Genomic DNA, 21277 nt, shown 5'->3' with positions numbered 1-21277 from the left:
CTATACTTTGCCCCCGTCTCCATGTTAGAGCCTGTCGACTGATGCACTGATTGAATTTTGGTGACCAGAAGCTGCATTTATGCGCGTTCGTATCTGCACAGCTATGTCTCAACCTTAGATGAGAACTTAAAACATATATATATATATAGGCACCGTCTCTGGCCACATGAAGTGTGCAGCCACCATGGCCTCAAAATCAATGGGAAATAGGTTATCGAGTCCCGGGATGACCCACCTCAACTCCAGCTGGGGTACCCTTGAATTCCCACAAAGCAAGTCCTGGTCCATGTAAATTAACTGAATAATCAAATACCCCAATATGCACATGTCCCTCCCCCAAAAGCATGATCCAGAGTCCACAGTTCTCATCCATACTGCTCCTGGGGACTTTTCTGCTGCCTCACAGACCCACCCGCATTCTTACCCAGCCTGCAAATCAGTTCAGACAAGCATTTCTGGTTCCCCTACCAGACTGCGTTCCTCCCACCTGCACTCCTGCGCCCCCCCCCCCCCCCCGCCCCGCAGGAGCAGTTCTGGTCTGTTCACCTGGTCCTGCCTGCCCACTCATGCATTGAACGTCATCCAGAAGGCCGTTAAATGTAAGACTGAAGGCTTGAGGCTCAGAGAAACTTGGTTCTACTTACTAACAGTTTGCCCTTGGCCAGGATAACCTACCATCCCTGTGTGTTAATTCCATCATCTATAAAGTGGTATCAGAATGCTTACTTCACAGTCCTTCCTTCTCACAATTAAGCCCAACACAAAGAGTAACAGTTAACTATCCTGTTATGGTGTAGTTAAGTATAAGAGAATTACATATTAAGCCCAACACGAAGTATAACAGTTATTTCTTGTTCCATCATCCCTACTGCTGTCCTGCAGCCCTTCACCCTGTTCATCCAATGCCATCTCTGGGACGAATTACCCTCTGGAATGGACAAGGACCCCATTTTAGTGCTCTGCATTCTAAAAGACCCACTATTAGCAAAAGGAGTGTGGAAAGAAAGTGCTGTTTAGAGTCTTAGAAAATCTGAGCTTGCTTTTGGGTCAGAGAATAGTAGAGGGAGCTGTGAGGTTGTGTTCTGGTTCCAAGGGACCCATGCTGCATTGGAAGGTCATCTGAGTAGATAGTGTGATGAGCCATAAGCAATATGATTTTAACAGCCCCTGAAGTTGATCTCAAATGCTAATATGTGGTCTAATGAAGGTATCTGGCTCGTGGGAAGGTTGAGGTATATGAAGAAAGCACTGGTGTTGGAGTCACAGGGAGAGAGGATTGAATCTGGTTTCTGCCACTTGCAGTCTAAATGATCTTATCCATGTCGCTTAAGGTCTCTGAGCCTCAATTGTTCCCCTGTGAAATAAGAGGAATTCAAAACTTCATACAGTATTAGACAGCTTTGCTCATGAGAGTTAAGTGGGATATAGAAAACCAGGTGCTTGCTCCATCCTGTTTTTGTCCTTAGCGCCTCAGTCCTGTCCCGCTCTTTGTGACCCTGTAATCTGTAGCCCGCCAGGCTCCTCCGTCCATGGGATTTCCCAGGCACACATACTGGAGTGGGTTGCCATTTCCTTCTCCAGGGACTCTTCTTGACCCAGGGATCAAGCCCATGTCTCCTGCATTGACAGGCAGATTCTTCACCTCTGAGCCACCAGGAAGGCGCTTGGTCCATGCTAGTAGGTAGCCTGTAAACAGCAGATATTTCTGGTTCTACCTCCTTGTTTCTTCTTCAGCCAGTAGTGGAGAGGGAAGAAGGGAAGTTGTGGGAGAGGAAGAGGGGAGAGGCGAGGAAGGGAGAGAAGAAACTTATGTGAAAACTATCACTTTGCTTGCAGATGTCAGGCTTCACGTTGATTTTATGATATGATGGGGTTGCATTAAGGATGTCTCCATCATACAAGACTATTCAAGTATCACTTTGCTGCGGGCTTCTATTTCAGGCCTTGAATGTGGGTTTCCTAATCATATACATGGTAGCGAGAAAGATACTTAAACCATCAGTATAACTGGTAATATTCCCTTAGCATGTAGTACCCACTTGTCACTGTGAAATTTTACACACAGTATCTTGATTCATGCTCAGAAAACCTTGAGAAGGAGTTCCTGTTCCTGTTCTCTACTATACAGTAGACAAAAATAGAATTCTACGGAGTTTAAGGAATTGGTGTGGAGAGTTCCAAAGTGGCAATATTTGAATTAGATTCTGAGAGCGCATAGGGTTAAGCTATGATGAAATAACTGGGTACAAGCTGGTGTGGTTGGAATGCTATATTTGGTAGGAGACGTGAGGGTATGAAAATTTATGCTGGGGCCAGATCCCCAAGGACTCTGGATGTTTTCATTGTACCTAGACATTTAGTGCCCTTTGGAGAGTTTTAGGTGGGAACTGTCATGAAGACATTTCTGTTGGAGAATAGTAGTTCTGACCACTGTGTGGTTGATACACAGGTATTGCTAGAGTTGTGCTCACACAGAGAGAACGAACTCAGGCAATACATGGGACGCCGAACTGCCTGGCTGGGCTGTGGTTTGGATGCAGAGGGTGTGGATAAAGAAAACTCCAAGATGACTAGCAGCTTCATGGCCTGCAGAACTGGGTGGTCATGTCCTTAAGAGGTCATTTCTCTTTCCTGGAGGAAAGAGAGGGTTGGGAAAATAAAGTATGTCTAGGAGATAACCTGGGAAAAATGAAATAGGAAAACAAGAGTTGAGAAGTCAAGCTTGGCAAAAGACAATGTCTGGAGTTCCAGAATCTGAATTCTTAATGTTCTCCACAGATGCTTCTTATCAAGTATAAGATGTGAGATCCACCGGCGTAGATTACTTCCTAACAGCTCTGAAAAATCTGAAAAATGATAATACCGTTCTGTGCATGTAAATGGCACCCCCCTGGGTGAGATGTGCTTCCTGTTAGCCTAAATGAACTGAGGAGTGTATTTTAGTAAAGTGGGAAGAAAACCCAGATAATTTCCAAACTGCATACTTCTAAACATTTTTATTTGTTCTTTGTTCTGGCAGCATTTTAGAGATTAAACATCTTAAGAGTTTTATTCCTTTTTGTCCAGAAGAGAGATTTGCTTCTGAGCAATTTGACAAACATTGAGATTCCTCTTAATCTGTTGCTTTCCCCTGTCATTTTCTCTGTGTGTGTGGCTCTCTTCTCCTGTTTTATTTTGCCTTCTGTTCTTTTTTCTGTCTGCCTCTCTTCATCTTCTCTCCACCCAGAAATGAAAAGCGTTTCCATTGTATACATTGATTTAGTAGTTATGTATTTTTTCCCTTGAGGGCATGTGTAGAATATTTCACTGTTGGGATTCATCCTTGTTTGTGCTCAGTTGCTCAGTTGTGTCCGACTCTTTGCGACCCCTGGACTGCGGCACGCCAGGCTTCCCTGTCCTTCACTATCTCCCAGAGTTTGCTCATGTCCATTGAGTCAGTGATACTCTTTGAGCATTCATCCATAGCCATCCTTAGTCTATCGCTTGGCTAATAGCGGCTGTACAGCATAGTCTTTAAGGGCAAATTGGAACCAGGTTGCCAGTTTCAGATCCCAGCAATGATGACTTATGTGGCCCTAGAGAATTGAGTGAACATTTTTCTGCCTCGGTTTCCTCAAGTTCAAGTGTGGACATTGACAGGTCAGCTCTGCTCAGCTCTTCACTGCAGTCAGAAATGCCTCCCCGTATCTTCTTGGTTCTGCCCATCGTGGTTCTGCTGCAGCTCAGCTGTGTGTCCTCTTCATTTCTGGCCCCGGGCTGAAGAAGTGGCCCTAATACGTCACATCGGAGATTGCAGCAAGGGGGAAAGAGAGCTAGATGTCACGTGATGGCTCTTAAACCTTCTAAGTGGCTTGAGACACTTCTGCTCACCTTTCTTCGGTTATGAAGCAAGCCACACAAAATGTCTGACTTAACGGGACAGGAAATGCAATCCTCCAGAGAGGACAGATTCATTTAGGAAAAGGTTGGTAGGAAGGGGCAGTAGATACTGTCAACAATACTATCAACCACAATAACTGTATGAGTTAGTTAGTGAAACACTTAGAATGGCATCCAGTGACTAGTGTCTGGTAAGTAAATATATGTCTTAGTTATTTTTAATAGAGTCTGATATGAGTATAAGAAGAAGAAATGTATTAATTCACCCTTCAACTTTGAAAATCCACTGTGCACGCCAAGGACAGGACTGCTGAGAGTTGAGAACAATAGAGAAATGAAGGCCTTGGTCTCTGCCTTATATGAACTGTATGTGCTGTGCTTAGTCATTCAGTTGTGTCCGACTCTTCGTGACCCCACGGACTGTAGCCCCGCAGGCTCCTCTGTCCATGGGACTCTCCAGGCAAGAATACAGGAGTGGGTTGCCATTCCCTCCGATAGGGGATCTGCCCAACCCAGGGATCAAACCCAGGTCTCCCTCATTGCAGGCAGATTCTTTACCGTCTGAGCCACCAGGGAAGCATATGAACTATATGGTCCTGTGTGAAAATAAATATGAAGAGAAAAGGGTAGTTGATGACTCTGATTTCTTGATGGACTAAGATCCCCATCACCAGGGAACCCAGGGAAAACGTCTATACTCAGTGCTGCCACACATTTGGTTTTCTGTACAACTCTTCCAGCAGCCTGTGAACTGCTGGCTTACAGTAAGCATGTCTTTTTTATCTGTGTACCTCCAGAAACTTCCACAGTGCTGTTACAGCGTGAAGCGAACCTCTCGATTAAACTGATCTTCCTTTATACAGTCTGGAGGTGGGGTGGCGGTTCTGGCCTCTTCATTAGGTAAAGTGTCCTTTTCCAAATCGAGTTAGGAATTCAGAGTATATGGATAAAGCACTGAGCAGTCTGAGGTTAACTTCCATACTGTACCCACCCAAAGCATTGCACAGAGGTATGAAGACAGCACAAGGAAATGAGTCACCGTTGCCAGAGAAGCTTCTTTGCACGGCTTACCCAAGGCCTCGCTTTGCCGCACAAGGAGCCTGTTGCATTTATATTACTTAAGGGAGACAAATGCATTTGAATGAAAATGCTTGATCTGTTTGCATTAATGCTCTGGTTTTAATGATTTTCCTCTATGTGCTTGCCTTGCAAGTTTTATTTTCGTAAGGACCATAGAGAGATGATATTTCTGGTGAGATGGGGAGCTATAATGTCTCAGGTTTTCAACCTGACATGCACATTAAGTATGGAAAAGGATCCTCATCTTCGTGAACTAAGACCAGAATAGAGTGATGGTTCTGCTAATCCAGTCTCCCGGATCCCCCAGTTGCACAAACCAGACGTTAATGGGATAAGAGGGTCCACCCAGGTGACAGCATCGTTCTGTGTGACAACCACCTGTGTCCTCAGCGGGTGATCAGCTAATGTCGTCAATCTCATAAGCCAACAGACTTTGTAATTATCATCCCAAGAAAACAGGCTAGAAATGCCATTCCTTTCCTGTTCTTACCATAGATTTAGTACATTCTGTTTTGGGAAGGAGGTGCTGCAGACATGGGTGTTGATATGGAAATGCCATTTCACAGAACTCTTTGTTTGCGGGATTCCTTTTTTTGTTAAAGCCAGTGACTCTACCTTTATATTTAAAATAAAGGCTCCCACCTTGGATGTGGTAATTATTAAAAACATAGAGCCTGAAGGGACTTTGGGTATGGAGACCATATCTCTTAACTTTTGTCTTGAATAGACCTAAATTAATAAAAATGGTGGTTGAGCTTCCCTGGTGGTCCTATGGTGCAGACTCCGTGCTTCCAATGCAGGGGGCATAAGTTTGATCCCAGGCCAGAGAACTAAGATCCCACATGCTGTGTGGCATGGCCAAATATATATAAATATATATATATATATACAGAAAATAAATAAGAATAGATCTTACATTAAAAAAAACAAAATGATGGTGATGTCACTTTCTCAAAAGCCCTCCACGGTCCTCATGGGTTCTCCCGGGTAAACAGTGCAGTGATTGTTCTTAGAGACCTGTGCCGCTTTCTCACCATCTCAAACGTCTAGTCACTGTTTGCTAATTCATGGCTGCAGGCCCCGAGCGTGCCCTCAGTGCCAATTGCAGACCACGGTCCCCAGTCCTCGGTGGACTTCATAGACTTCAGGCAGCCAGAGGTCAATAAGAAGAGCTCTCTCCCTGGAGTCAGAAGCCTGGATTCTTAATTTCCTGCCACGATATAAGAGCCTTGTGACCTCAGGAAAGTCGCTTAACCTCTCTGGATCTCAGAGAGATCCAGACAAGTGGTACAACCCATCTCACAGGGTGGTTGTGCCGTGTAAATGACTAGGGAGGAAGGGAGCACGTGCCACCTGTTTCGTCACAGTCTGCGTCCTCTTGGGAGCACAGAGGCTGAGACAAAGACGTGGGTCAGGCACTTTGCTTGGGAGAGATCCCATAGGTGGGAATGAAGGAGCAGAGAGAAGGAGCGGGCAGAAGACAGACCGACGTGAGCGTCCACGGTCAAGGATTCCGCTGTGAGCCAGGTGCAAGTGGGGCAGCTGGGAGGTGCCGTGACGGGCACCTCCGAAGCCATCTGTCCCCTGGATGGGAGGTCAGGACATTTGTCCTTCAGCTCCATCCCTGCTCCTGTGGGCCAGCCCCCACTCCGTTTGTACTTCTTGTGTGCAGACAAGGAGAAGGCCCGGGAGCTGGCCCTGCTCGAGGTGGGAACCATCAGACTGGGTGGGAGGCAGTGTGTCACAGTAACTGCTTGCTGCCCTCGTGGCTGAAATCTGAGCTTGGCTGAGTGGACATGATGTGGGGTCTTGAAAGTGTCACCTGCTGGGGCACCAGCGTATGGGGACATGTTTGCCCTTCACGTGCATTTCCAAGATTAGCTTTTACCTTCTTTTGGCTTCATTAATAGGTCCTAAGCACTGGGACTTGAAGAAGGAAATGGCAACCTATTCCAGTGTTCTTGCCTTGAGAATCCTATGGACAGAGGAGCCTGGTGGGCTGTTGTCCATGGGGTCACACAGAGTCAGACATGACTGAAGTGACTTAGCATGCATGCATGCATTGGAGAAGGAAATGGCAACCCACTCCAGTGTTCTTGCCTGGAGAATCCCAGGGACGGGGGAGCCTGGTGGGCTGCCATCTCTGGGGTCACACAGATTCGGGCACGACCGAAGCGACTTAGCAGCAGCAGCAGCAAGTACTAGGACTAGGTCCTAGTCTTGGACATTGAAAAAGTGAAGTGAAATCAGGTGCTACTTTTCATTGACCCCCTCAGGTTAGATTTTCTGTTTCAAATTAAGCAGCGTTCCCCATTTCCTCCGTGTTCTTTACCTAGACTCACCTGGACTCATTCCTCCTCATTCACCTGGACTGGGACGGTCTAGGGACGTGCCCTGATGGAGCCATGAGAAACGGAGATTTTGCAGGAGTTCTGACTGGGGGTTGAGTCCCAGAGCTGTGTGACCTTGACCTTGCGGTGCTTTGCGCTGCCTCTCTGTTTGTAAACTTGGGTAAACTGTATCAGCCTCGTGATACAAACCCAAATAAGATCATGTGTGCAAAGTACTTGGTACCTCCTTCATTCCCATTTGAATTTCCCAGAGGGATACATTTTCTTTTAGCTGGGGAAAAAAATATGTACATTTTGTATATATTTTTACTGTGCCTATATGAATACATTGGTAGTGTTTTGATTTATGTCTGTTGCCTGGTATCTTTTAGCTTCAAATGTGTCTAATTCACTCAGCTGCCAAAAGGCAACGTTCAGGTATCTCTGCTCTCCTTCCTTTTCTTCCTCCATCTTCAACAAATTTACTCTGTCATTTACTTATTCTTCTGCTTCTATGTATTCACTTCTTAATTCAATTATATGTATTTATTACTATATTGAGTATCTTCCTGGATTGGTCCAGTTCATTCTGTTGCTGAAATACTGCCTGTAACTCTTCACCTCCCCTCAGCCTATCTACTAATTTGTTATTTAATCTATTCAATTCTGTTTATTCACTTGCTGCTTGAGTTTTTTTTTTTTTTTTTTCTATTACGTTGAGTTCCTTCTTGGTATAAGACACTCTGCCTCATTGCTAGGGATTACCAACGTAGCATGTTCTTTCTTAAAGGGCATAAAAGTGGAGGCACTAAGAATTAAAAAAAAAAAAAAAACAACTGTAATGCAAAGAAGAGTGTGATGATTGAAGGGGTGAACATTTCCAGCTGGAATGGCCGGAGAAGGCTGAGAAGTGATGGATGGAGGTAGACCAGTCATGAGTGTTTATCAAAGAAGCCTAGTGGAAGGTGTCTTATGGCTTTCTTAATCCCTGTTTCGACCATAATATTAATTATTAGTAATGAACGAGACCTTTCAGTTCATAATTGGACCGTTTAAAATTCTGTTTTTTTTTTTTTTCAATACGAAAGGGTCAGTTTACAAGGAGACGCTAGTTGGAAATGTATTAGGAGGATGTTAGGAGAGCATGTTCTAGTGTGTATCCCGCTTAAAGTCTCTTTAGCTGAGTCTCTGTCAGCTTCCATATCTGCGTCTTCGGTGCTAAACAGCAAGATCACATAGCGAGATCCTAAAGCATAACATTTGTTTAAAGCCTTTATTGAATTTGTTACAATATTGGTCCTGTTTTATGTTTGGATTTTGGGCTCTGAGGCATATGGGATGCAAGGGGTGCTCCCAGACCAGGGATCAAACCCGCCTCCCTTATCCTGGAAGGCAGGGTCTTAATCCCTGGACCACCAGGGAAGTCCTGGAATAACATTTTAAATAATCAAAGGAAGACTAATTTGTATTAATTATATCCTGACGGTGGTAGGAAAAGTGCTAGTGTATTTTAGAAAGCTCTTTTTTAAAAAAAACAAGAGTAGAGTCAGTATCTGCAAAAACGTCTTTCTGCCTATCCCTGCGCAGATTGCCCTCATCTCTTGAAAAGTGGCTTCATGGAGAGAGATTATCATGAGAAATCCTAAGATTGTCCTCCACTCACTCCTCCTAAGCAGGGCTGTAAATTTATGACTTATAGGAGAGATTTGCCAGGAAATTGTGAGCGAGATTTTTTTTCTCATCTTTTGTGAAGTCCTTTGTTCCTTTATCTGCCCTCGATTCATTCCATTTCAAAGCCGTCTTGCTTTGCTCTCCTGGATGGGATGAACATGTCCGTTTTACGCTGTGATCACCGTGTGTAAAGATCCTGTTGAATGAGTTGCCAGTGTTTGCTTTGTCGTGTTAGAGCCTCTCCTTGTTCCATTCCTGAGGGTGGGCTGGAGTGTGTAACCAAAACCGTGCTGGGAAAAAAAAAAAATTAAAAAGGAAGGAAGGGAGGGAGAGAGACGGGGGACAGGGAAAGGGGAAGAAAGGAAGGAGGGAGGAAGGGAGGAGAGAAAGACAGAGCCAGAGACTGGAAAGAAACGCAACAGAAACTCAGCGACTTTGCGTCATTAGTAGCAGTGGTGGCTTAAGGTGCCAATTAGCACTGTGCTAAGACAATCACACAAGCAATGAACTCTGAGCCACGCTTCTCATCCCCAGGAGGCTGCCAGGAGATGGTACCAAGTGTGACTGATGTTAGGGAGAAAAGACACAAATAGCAGAGGCAAGCTCCCATGGCTAATAGGATCAGTTGTGTCTTAACTCTTCCTGGAGTCTTTCTCTTCCATCCCCCAGGTTCTCAGCCCAAATCTGGGAGTCATCTCTGATTCTTCTCTTTTTCCCTGCTACTTCCAGTTCACCTCCCAAACTAATCTCCAAGTACTGTTGACCTCACTGCTAAAAGTATATCCAAACCTCACCATTTCTGTTTCTACTGGTGCCTCCCTGGTCCAAGGCGTTTTCAATTTTTTGCCTTAAAGGCAAAGCTCTTTAGTACCCCTCCTTGTCTTGCTGTTGATCTCTGCTGCGCCGGTGCATCCATAGCATCTGCAGTGAGCTTTAAAACTTAAATTCAGTCTTGTTCCCTTGTTGAAAACTTCCCAAGGGAAGGAGAGGATTTAAAGCAACGCTTAGAGCAGCATTCAGATTCTAGAGGGGCTTCCCTGGTGATTCAGACAGTGAAGAATCTGCCTGCAGTGCAGGAGACTGGAGTTTTCATCCCTGGACCAGAAGGATCCCCTGGAGAAGGAAATGGTTACCACTCCAGTGTTCTTGCCTGGAGAATCCCATGAATAGAAGAGCCTGGCCGGCTGCAGTCCATGGGGTTGAAAAGAGTTGGGCATGACTGAGTGACTAACACTTTCTAGAACTTTTAGGTTCTAGAGATTGTGGTCTGGATTCTGTCTATACTGCAGCCTTCTCTCCTGCGACACACTCGCCCTTGGGCTCAAGCTCCAGACATCATGGGCCTTTTTCTGTTCCCCTAACACGCCAGCCTCATTTTGGGCTTCTGCTCTGACTGTCCCCATCGTCTCATGCGCTTGCACGCTTGGCTCCTTCTCCAGTGTGCCATCTCACTAAATGGCTCTCCATCCAACCCGGGACAGGGCCTGAATAGAGTCGTCACCTCCGAGAAGACTTTCTGGAGCATTCTGCGCTGTAGCCAATCCTCTGTTCCCACTCCCCACCCCAATCACTTCTCATCGTATTACCCTGTTCTGCTTCCTTCGTAGAACTCAGCCCTGTCTGAAGCTGTCCCGTGTTCTTTCATTTCAGTTTCACCCTTCATCATCTCCCACCCAGAGTAGCCTGTGAGCTCTGTAACGGGTGAGGGCCCGGCCTGTCTTGTTCATTTCCTCACCCTCCACACCTGGGATGGTGCCTGTGCCAGGCTGATGCTCCGTTGCCTATGTGCTAAGTCGGTTCAGTCGTGTCCAACTCTGTGTGACCCTGTGGACGGTAGCCCGCCAGGCTCCTCTGTCCCTGGGATTCTCCAGGCAGGAGCACTGGAGTGGGTTTCCATGCCCTCCTCCAGGGGATCTTCCCCACCCAGGGATCGATCCTCTATCTCTTACATCCACTGCATTGTCAGGCTGGTTCTTTACCACTAGTGCCACCTGGGAAACCCATGCCCATTTGTTAAGCATGGGGATAGACCCTCTGATGTGTGGTCGGGGGCCACTAGCAGGAGGCTCTGAGCAGCTGGAAAAGCAGAGCAGAGCAGAGGGTGAGCACGGGAAAGGAATGGCAGCCAGAGATGGGCATGCTGCACGGGGCGGGTCTGACGGGGGGTGTGTGTGTGCACGCGTGCGTGGATGAGCAAACGCGTGTGCACATGCGCTCAGTCGTGTCTGCCTCTTTGTGATACCCAGGACTGTAGCCTGCCAGGCTACACTGTCCATGGAACTATTCAAGCCCCATAAAGATCAGTGGTGTCTTCAGTGGGTTTTGACTAGAGTCCATCCTCCAGGAGTGACCCTGGGCTCACGCTGGATGACTTGGTGGCTTGTCTTTCTCGCGTACTCACTGGAAGACCTCCTAATACCAGGCTTCCAGAAAGCCTTCTTTGCTTTTCACGTCTGTTGCAGCAAGTACGGCAGTTCTTCCTGACTCCTGAGGATTCGGGTGAGGATGAAATGATCTTTTTGAAATGTTTCACCAAACTGGCTCTATAAGTAAATGTGATTTAAGCTTTTTCCCCCCAAAATGAATTCTTTTGATTAAAAAAAATTTTTTTCAAAACAAAACACCTCTCACACTCTGTTGGGTTGTTAGCCAAAGAAAACAAGCAGAACCTGAAATTTGGCGGGGGGGTGGGGGGGATGAATAAAATACTTGTTTTCCCTACTTGCCTGTCACCCTCCTTATTCTTCAGTTCCTCCCTTTTCTTCCTCACCCCTGCTTTTACTTGCTGAACCTCTCTTCTCTGGAGAGGAAGATTCATAAAATCTATGGTGCTACAGGCTTAGGAAAGTGTGTGTCATAGCTCAGCTGGTCCAACCAAAGGTGCCACTGGAAATAAGGTAAGTGTTTGGTCTTTAAATTTATTTTGGTTTCATTAAAGCTAATAGAGTCCATTTTGTGTATCTGTCATGTCATTTAGGTGTATAACCACATGCATTTCACTCTATTTTTCTAAAGGAGTGAATTTCATCTTTTTTTATTCGTTGTAAGAGTCCTGATTCATGCGAAGCAAGTTCCAAGAGAAATCAGGTTGTCATTCCTTTCCCTTCCTGCACAAATAGCAAGATGTTCAGGTCTTACTTCCTCTGAGTTCCTGCCCTCCTACCCCCACAAAAAGTTCCTAAATGCTACCCACCCACTTTCAGAAATAGCACTTTGTGGAACATGGAAGGAATTTCTACTCCCTGCATATGAGCAAAACCATCTGGTTTAGTTGGTTTGGACAGGTCTTACTTATATCGACAAATTATTGAAATACAAAATGTTTGGGTATTTTGTAGTTTTTCTGGTTATATTGCTCCTGGGGGGAATAACAAATTCATGTAATGTGAATAGTCTGTTAAAAGAACAAACACACACACAACTAAATAGATTCAAAGCAATTAAAATCCACAGTCCACTTTGTGAAGAAGTGTGCCTTCAGTAATGCTCACATGTAGATTTTCCCCACACGCTTCCATTCCTGTCTTCCAACAGAAGGAACATTCTGCTAGTATCTGAGGGTCATCTGCTTTCAAGCTATCAGCAATGATTTCTCTCCCAAAGGGTACTTTTCTCCTAATTTTCACTCTTATTTTATTCTTCGCTCTGGCCTCCTTGAGGTTATTGTAGGGTAGGTCGAGAAAACAGCCTAGTTTGTGCCCTTCATCCACAATTGTCATTCTGTCCCCTGCTCATCAGAGAATCTTCTGGGAGACCAGCCTTAACGACAAGAGAGGATGCTACCTGAGTTTGCAGTGAGTTTGTATTGAACGGGCGTTGGTGTGGTGTTACTCAGAGGGTTCACGGAAAGCTCTCTCTTCTGCAATAACAAACGGCTTCAATGCTCCACTTCTGCGGACTGCTGCAGCCCCACCATCTCCATCTTCAGTTCTGCGTCTTTACTCCAGTCATAGGTGTCATTACCTGGAAAATTCAACTAAGGGGTGTCAGACAACTTGTTCGTTTCCTGTATTTAGATAAAACATTGGTGATCTCAGCAGTCTAAAGGGCATCAGAAGATTGCTTTGTGATCAATATTTATTACGTAAACTATTAAAAAAAGGAGATGCATGTAATATGTACCCAATTGCAGATCACACTTCTCCAAATTGCTGAAAAGAAAAGGACAGTGCTGGAAAATCAATAGCTTTGATTTATATATGTATATGTATGTGTATATATATATATATATTACACATATATATATATATTTATGTTCTCACCAGTTCCGTTTTAAATCTCAGCTTAAACAATGATTTCTTCCTTATCTGGACCATCGTTTACGTAACAGTAAAGAGCTCTTTCCATTCGTTGATTTTCTGACACTTTGCGCTTGAATCTGCAAAGAAGTTGTCCCAGACTAGTTCCTCTTATTCCTGAAACCTGTCCCTTGGTCTGTTTCGACTTTCAGCTGGCGTCTGCTTCTGGCTTCACTTGTCAATCCATTTTTATGCTTAGGCTACCGGTTAGGCGTGCTCTTCCCCTCTATTTGTGAACATTTCCAGCTGAGTTTAAACCTCACTTTCCTTCTAGTAGGACAAATTGACCTTTTGGCTTGATTAAAGAGAAATGCCATTGACTCTCCACTTTGGGAGGCCAAGCGTTTTCCAGAAGCCCACTGAGATTTCTCTTATTTATTTCTCGAAAAATAAATATCAAACAATACTTGTTTCTCTGCCATTTTAAGGAGATGAGTGTGAATTCTTTTCCGCCACTCTTAGAGCAGTGAGGATTAGGGGGGTTGGAGATATCAAGTATAATTAAACTGTAGGGCATGGGAGGGTACAGGTTTCCCCCCCGCCCAACATTTTTAGTCATAGTCCATCACATCCTAAAGTTTTAGAGTCAGAGTTTGAAGTTGGCCATAGTCAGTATTTCAAGGACTCCTTAACGTTTAACATATCAGTGGCATTGAAGACATGTTGGGCTGAGGCAAATGTTCTACATCCCCGTGGCTGATATGGCACTAATGTGGCCATGTCCTAAAACTGACTATGGCTGTGTTAGCCTTTGTCCCTTTTATTGTGTCCCCAGTCCTAAAAATTAAGTGATGTGCAGAAATTGTCTCAAGAACAGATGTCACCTGTAAGAGCTCTTTAAATAGCCTGTATTTGTAGCAGTTCTGCCTCCAGAGCCAATATTTTCCACATCTTTCATTACTTTATTCTTTCCTATTGAAGCATTTGCATGTAGAATAAAGAGGATAAAAACATAAAAAAAAAAAAGGCAAATTTGTTTCTTCTGAGAACATCTGTCCTTGCTTCAAAAGTCCCCACGTGATGTGTGGGTCCTTCTCCTCAAGGCCCACAGAGTTTGCTGTTGTAAAGCAGAGGCGTATCACTCCCAGACCTGAACTTAATGAGACCATGAACAGTGCTACCTAACCAGCTGAAGTGTAGGAAAAAGCCTGTTACAGTGTATACATTTTAGATAATATCAAAGACAGGCATACTTAGTGGAGGCTAAGACTGAGTATTAAATTGCTTGTTGTAGAATTATTATTTTTTTTTTCTCAAGACTCACTGGTCTCATGGTATCATCATCAAATTCTGGGTATATGTGGTCCCTTCTAAGTTTCTTCACTGAAGTCTCAGAATTTGTATAAATATGGATTGCCCTTGGAGTAGAGGTACATTCTGAAAAATATTAAACACAAATCACTGGCTGAAGACCTTGTGATTAAAAGAAACCTTTCCACTTTGAGAGCCTGTTTGCTTTTCAAGAAGGAAATTTCTCCAAACTGCAACTACTATCATAACTCTCAATAACCAGAACTTAATAGAAATGCTAATTACTCAGCATTAAAGGGTCTAATTTATAATTACCCATCCTGAAAGAGCTCTATTCAAGTGAAACTCTGTTTTCTTTTCTCCCCCTAAACAACATAGAATATCTTCAGTCTTGGTGGTAGAGGAGTGGGAAGACTGGCTAGTGAAAGTTATATAATGACTTTCAAAATTACTTTGATAAGAGTATACTGACCTTATTTTGATTGTTTCTGAAGAAATAAAGATCTAGGTAGACATCAGTTATTCAATAAGCACTCATTAAAGCTCCTACTGTGTGCCTGGCCCTGTGTTCCTATATGCTGGAGCTGAGTGTGTGGTCTTCTGAAATATTATAAATGCCTACTAACCATAGATGCCAATCCGTGTATTGCCCAGTTAGATGTTTCATCTCTTATTTTTTTGCAAGGTATTTCCAGAAATAAGACTTTCCATATACTGAGACTAACGTAGGAAGATTGAAGCAGCATCTTTCTGCAAGGGATCAGCTATGTATGTAGAGAGAGCAAACTTTTTCTAAAGAGTTCTGGTTCTACGCAGTTCTTTGTCTTTTCAACTTACATCTGAATTCTGTAGTAAATGAAACATGATATTCCTCTCCCCTTCATCTGTTTTGATGCCTCAGTGTTTGTCTTGCCAACTCCTGCCCCTCAATACCATAATTTATCATAACACCCGATTCTTCCAAGGAGTCACTTAAACGTCATCTTGAGCATCTTGATTATGAATCTTCTGGGGCAGTTTGGTTGGTTCCTTTATTTAGTGGCACATTTTACTGAATATTCTTTTGACCTAAACAGGTTCAGTTTTGCAATTTTGCATTATTTCATTTTTTAGGTCTTTGTATCTTTTTGGAAGATGATGAACAGTGAATAAGTCTGAGGCCCATTGTATTCCCTTCAGGAGCATTATTTATAATGGAGCTTAGACCTTGACATTATTATTATTGTAATGATTACCATTGTGATTCATATAGTCACTGAATTCTGGTAAGACCACGGGTTAATGGAAATGTCAAATTAAAAACGTAGATTGCAGAGCTCTTTTCTCATCCAATTGGTGGATATTCTCTGAAAGCCAGACTGGTGTATTATGCCTGAGTGATCAAATGATTCTAAAAGAATGTATAATGAATTTCTTGTTTCTTCAAGAAATTCACCTGAAGTCTAAGACTTTGGGAAACAGAATGACAGCTGACTACTATTTCCTGTGAATATTGGATGGCCATTTAAAATGTCTTGTACCTACGGATAAAAGAGGATACTTATTTGTTATTATCCATTATGATTCAGTTGAAATTTTGCACTGGGGACTTCTGCAGAGTGTCCCCGAGACCCAGATGGGCTCTGGAGGGGGTTGACTGCTTGAGCGTTGCTGGGTCATATGCACCAGTGTGGCTTTGACAACTCTGATGCCATGAACACTACATTTAAGACTGATCCTAACTTTGGCACTTACCACTGCCCTTAGGCAAAGGACCAGAGACCCTGTATGCGGGGCAGAAGCTCAACGACAATGAATGGCACACCGTCCGGGTGGTGCGGAGAGGAAAAAGCCTTAAGTTAACCGTGGACGATGATGTAGCTGAGGGTGAGTAAGCTCTGGAGAACTTTGTCTCTCTTTTCTCTCAGACTCCTCTTGGCCATTCAGTGAGCAAAGTGTTTTTTGTTTTGAAAACCTTGTATTTTGCTAAACAGAAGTCACATGTCTTGTTCTCTATTGACAAGCTCAGGTAAGACCAAGAAGATCTGCCCCTATATTTTCGGAATCCCTTTTCACTGATCTGTATCGCCAAACGTCTCCACTACTGTGGTTACATATTGATGGGGCTCTCTCCTTAGGCATAGAATGTGTGTCTGGAGAAAGGGTATAGAGTTCTCGAGATCCTTCTATTATTCAGGTACTCAAAACCCACTTGTCAGTCATCCCAAGTGCTAGTTCCTTCCCTTCTGAGTGAGTCACTCTCTAGCAGAGGGAGATGGGTAAACCAGAAATTCAAAACTTTATAGGTACAAGTAAGTATCAAAAGCAGTACATGACACTTAGAAGGTGCTAAATAATCATTCATTTATTTCATAATTTATTTAGTCATTATTAATTGACTGCCTACTGTGTCCCAAGTCCTGCTTTAGACGGTGCTGGGAATGTGGTGGTGGGCAATTAGGCAAGTCCTGGGTCTGGTGGAATTTACATTCTAGGAGGGCAAGGAGTAAGTGAATGACTCTTTACATACATAAAGAGCCTCACTCAAGCAGTAAGCATTTCTTGATAGCCTGGTACATGTCAGGAATATGCTAAGGATTGTAGAAGTTATAAAGGAAACACACAGGATTACCTGTTTCCTTCAACAATGAATCAATTTTGTGTATTAGATAAGACTTGGGAATTTGAAAATAAGTCAGGGAATATATAATGAGATTCCTATTTGGGTGAGTAAGATTGTAATTTTCAATCTGGAGAGAAAAGTATCCATTTGAGCTGGAGAAATCTGGAGTGGCTTATGAAGGTAGATCTTTGGGCAGAATTTGATGGATCATTTAGTAAGATCTAGGGCATAAGGGAGAAGGCATCTTTAATGCATCTTCAGTTCAGTTCAGTTCAGTTGCTCAGTCCAACTCTTTGCAACCCCATGAACTGCAGCACGCCAGACCTCCCTGTCCATCACCAACTCCCAGAGTTCCCCCAAACTCATGTCTATCGAGCCAGTGATGTCATCCAGCCATCTCATCCTCTGTCATCCCTTTCTCCTCCTGCCCTCAGTCCCTCCCAGCATCAGAGTCTTTTCCAATAAGTCAGCTCTTCGCATGAGGTGGCCAAAGTATTGGAGTTTCAGCTTTAGCATCAGTCCTTCCAATGAACACCCAGGACTGATCTCCTTTAGAATGGACTGGTTGGACCTCCTTGCATCTTTAAAATTTATACTCTCCAATATTCTAGAGCAGTGCATATCTTCTTGTCTATGTGGGAAAGGAAAATGTCAGGCAGGATGGGATGTTATGTGGAGCGCTGTTGGTGTCAGGAGACCTGGGCCCTAATGCTGATTCTCTGCAGGATTTTGTGAAAGTCACTTAACATTTCTGGGCCTGCGAGTGGAAATCAGGGGCCTAAGCCGTATTTACAATGTCTTCTATGAATATGACAGTCAAATTTGCGTCAGGATCCTTTGGTTTAATAGTCACTGTCACTAAAATGCCTTATACCTTTGGGATAGAAACAATGCTAAACCTCCCTTTCCTAATTTCCTCATTTTGAAATTCTATTAAAACTTAAAACTTCTAAACTTGAAATTCTATTATTGCTAAGGCTGTTTACAGCATTAAGTCTCTGCAGTGTTTGGTTCTGTAATTTAGTTTTATAATTATGAGCCTGAGCGTCTATGCTTATGGAGTTGGGCCTTGTAGTGAGCCGTGTGTGTGTGTGTGTGCGTAAATCAGCTCCTTTAATCTTCTAAAGTACACCATTGCCTTGCAAGTCGAGTGTTCTTGTTGTCATTTTACGTAAGGGGAGCATATATTTAGAGGCAGGTGTAAGATTAAACTCTAAATTCATATCTGTGTGATTTGACCCAATCAAACTGCTTGTTAGACTTCACAGTTTATCCTAATAAAATGATTTGTCTTACACCATAGGTACAATATAGTGGAATGGATTGAGATGAGGTGAGGAATACATTTCAGAAGGTAGACAGTAGTACTCACCTCCTTCCTTCCCTCAGGGAAGAGAAAGAGAACCGGAGCAATAAGCCATTACCCTCCAATTGTACAGAGACGTAACTTAGTATTAGGGGGTGGAGTTACTGTTCCATATGCCTGAAGGGTAACTGAGCTTTATGTAATGAATATATCAAAGAGATGTAAAAATGATTGTAAGCTTTAGAACACATAGCCAACCTGAATTAATTATTCAACAACTCCCCGTGAGCGAGTGCAGAAAGGAGCCCTCAAAGGGAGCTGGGATACACCCCACGTCCCTCGCTGACTTCTCTGGGTTCAGCCCAGGAAAGCCAACAGAGCTCTTTGCAGCGTGTTTTGAATAAACAGCCACTAGATGGCGACCTCACCCCTCTCTCTGCAGACAGTGCGTTCCATTTATTTCCATGGGGAAATTATATGCCCTGAAATCTAAGAACTGCAGGACTGAGAATACAGTGATGTATATTGTCTCCCTCAGTCAGTATTCTCTTATAGAAATTTTAGAATAAAGGTAATTGTAAAGTGTGCTTTCTCTTAACCACTAATAATTAAACTGCAGGATTAAACCATGGATGCCCCAGTCATCCAGTAATTTGATATTAGAAATTAATGAGCCCCACCATACCCCCTACTTTGCTGCTGATGGGGAAAAAAAGGAGCCATGCAGATAAAGAAATTTGGGAGAAGAAAAGAGCTATTTTGCTTATGAGCTGCAGCCTTGGGTTGCTTCTTACAGTGATAAGGGGTTTGGGAATTTTAATTTTACCTCACAGAAGTCATAAAATCAGGCAATGAAACTAAAATACCACACGGTCTTCAGGTTATTAAGTAGTGTCTTACTGACTTATTTAGTAATGGCTTTCATGCTGTTTAAGGTCCCCCAGGATGTCAGATTTTTCAGCTAGTTTGTAGAAATGGATGCAAAGAATAGGTCAGACTCATAAGAAATCAGAAGCTAGGAAAGAAATAGTCCTTAGCCTGGTGGTTTTAATTTATTGTAATATAATGTGTTCCTGGAAAAATACTAAGTTCAGTTGACAGTTAATCAGGATTGATCGATTGATTGGCTGAGCTGAATTTCTATTATTAAGAATAAATAAGGGACTTCCCTGGTGGTTCAGTGACGAAGACTCTATGCTCCTGATGCCGAGAGCCTGGGTTCGATCCCTAGACAGGGAACTAGATCCCGCAGGGCCAAACTAAGATCTGCTGCTGCTGCTAAGTCGCTTCAGTCGTGTCCGACTCTGTGCAACTCCAGAGACGGCAGCCCACCAGGCTCCCCTGTCCCTAGGATTCTCCAGGCAAGAGCACTGGAGTGGGTTGCCACTGAGATCTAGTGTGGCCAAATAAAAATAAATATTTTTAAAAATCTTTAAAAAATAACAGAATACATCACGTGAGTTATGCTCCTTAGCATGGGGAGCCAATGCTTCAGGAACTGCCCACTCCACCTGGAGCTTCTTTCTGGTATAGAATTTCACCTTTTCTTTTCTTTTCAAATTTTACTCCTCTGGTCCACATTAGCTCTTTCCTTTCCTTCCTTCACCCTATATATAGCACAAACCACACCAAGCTGTAGAGCATCATTTTCCAAGAAAAATTTCTCATGTTAATAAAAAAATGTTGAGATCAGTTTGGATACAATAGGTTAAACAAGATGCAGTAGAATTCTTTATTGAAAGACCTGTTAGGAGCCTTTAATATGCTAATATCTCTTGCTCATCATCAAAAATTGCATACGCAATGTTTGCCCAACTTATTCCATACCAGAACTTTTTAAAAATTTCTAAAGCATTTTACTTTACTAGCTTGTGAGATGAGTGCAAGAAAGCAAAGAAGAACTAAAGAGCCTCTTGATGAAAGCGAAAGAGGAGAGTGAAAAAGTTGACTTAAAATTCAACGTTCAGAAAACTAAGATCATGGTATCTGGTCCCATCACTTCATGGCAAATAGATGGGAAAACAGTGGAAACAGTGACAGACTTTTTTGGGGAGGGCTCCAAAATCACTGCAGATGGTGATTGCAGCCATGAAATTAAAAGACGCTTATTCCTTAGAAGGAAAGTTATGACCAACCTAGACAGCATATTAAAAAGCAGAGACATTACTTTGCCAACAAAGGTCTGTCTAGTCAAGGCTGTGGTTTTTCCAGTAGTCATATATGGATGTGAGAGCTGGGACTATAAAGAAAGCTGAGCACCGAAGAATGATGCTTTTGAACTGTGGTGTTGGAGAAGACTCTTGAGAGTCCGTTGGACTGCAAGGAGATCCAACCAGTCCGTCCTAAGGAGATCAGTCCTGGGTGTTCATTGGAAGGACTGATGCTGAAGCTGAAATTCCAATACTTTAGCCACCTGACGCAACTAACTGACCCATTTGAAAAGACCCTGATGCTGGGAAAGATTGAAGGCAGAAGAAGGGCACGGCAGAGGATGAGATGGTTGGTTGGCATCGCTGACTCAGTGGACATGAGTTTGAGTAGACTCTGGGAGTTGGTGATGGACAGGGAAGATTGGCGTGCTGCAGTCCATGGGGTCACAAAGAGTCAGACATGACTGAGCAACTGAACTGAACAGCATATACTCTTGAAAAATGTTGCTGTAACCTGGAGAAAAGGATGCGAGAGTGGTAGAGCTGGAGGATTGTGGGTAAAAGGTGCCTTCTTTACCAAGCTTTATAAGCCTTTGTTTTCTTACCTTGTCTCCCCCCATCTGTGGGCATGGGTGGTCAAGCCTCTCCCATTATTTCTTTGCTGTCAGTGTTGGCCAACTCTTAAGGCTGACTCCAAAGCAGATGTCTCA

At 43.5% G+C, this 21277-nt stretch overlaps 1 protein-coding gene across 8 annotated transcripts in view; it reads left to right on the top strand.

Moving 5' to 3' along the window:
* Positions 1-21277, top strand: part of NRXN3 (neurexin 3) — a 1815686-nt gene that overhangs the window by 836884 nt on the left and 957525 nt on the right. For all 8 annotated transcript variants that reach the window (XM_018053902.1, XM_018053908.1, XM_018053900.1 and 5 more), the window contains one exon: positions 16256-16375. In XM_018053902.1, the coding sequence (XP_017909391.1) occupies positions 16256-16375 (120 nt within the window). The remainder of the gene's footprint in view (positions 1-16255; positions 16376-21277) is intronic.

Source organism: Capra hircus, chromosome 10, assembly GCF_001704415.2.
Source record: "Capra hircus breed San Clemente chromosome 10, ASM170441v1, whole genome shotgun sequence".
Taxonomy (NCBI): Eukaryota; Metazoa; Chordata; class Mammalia; order Artiodactyla; family Bovidae; genus Capra; species Capra hircus.
Note: the sequence above shows the minus strand (reverse complement) of the source record. Positions and strands in the feature narration are given on the sequence as shown.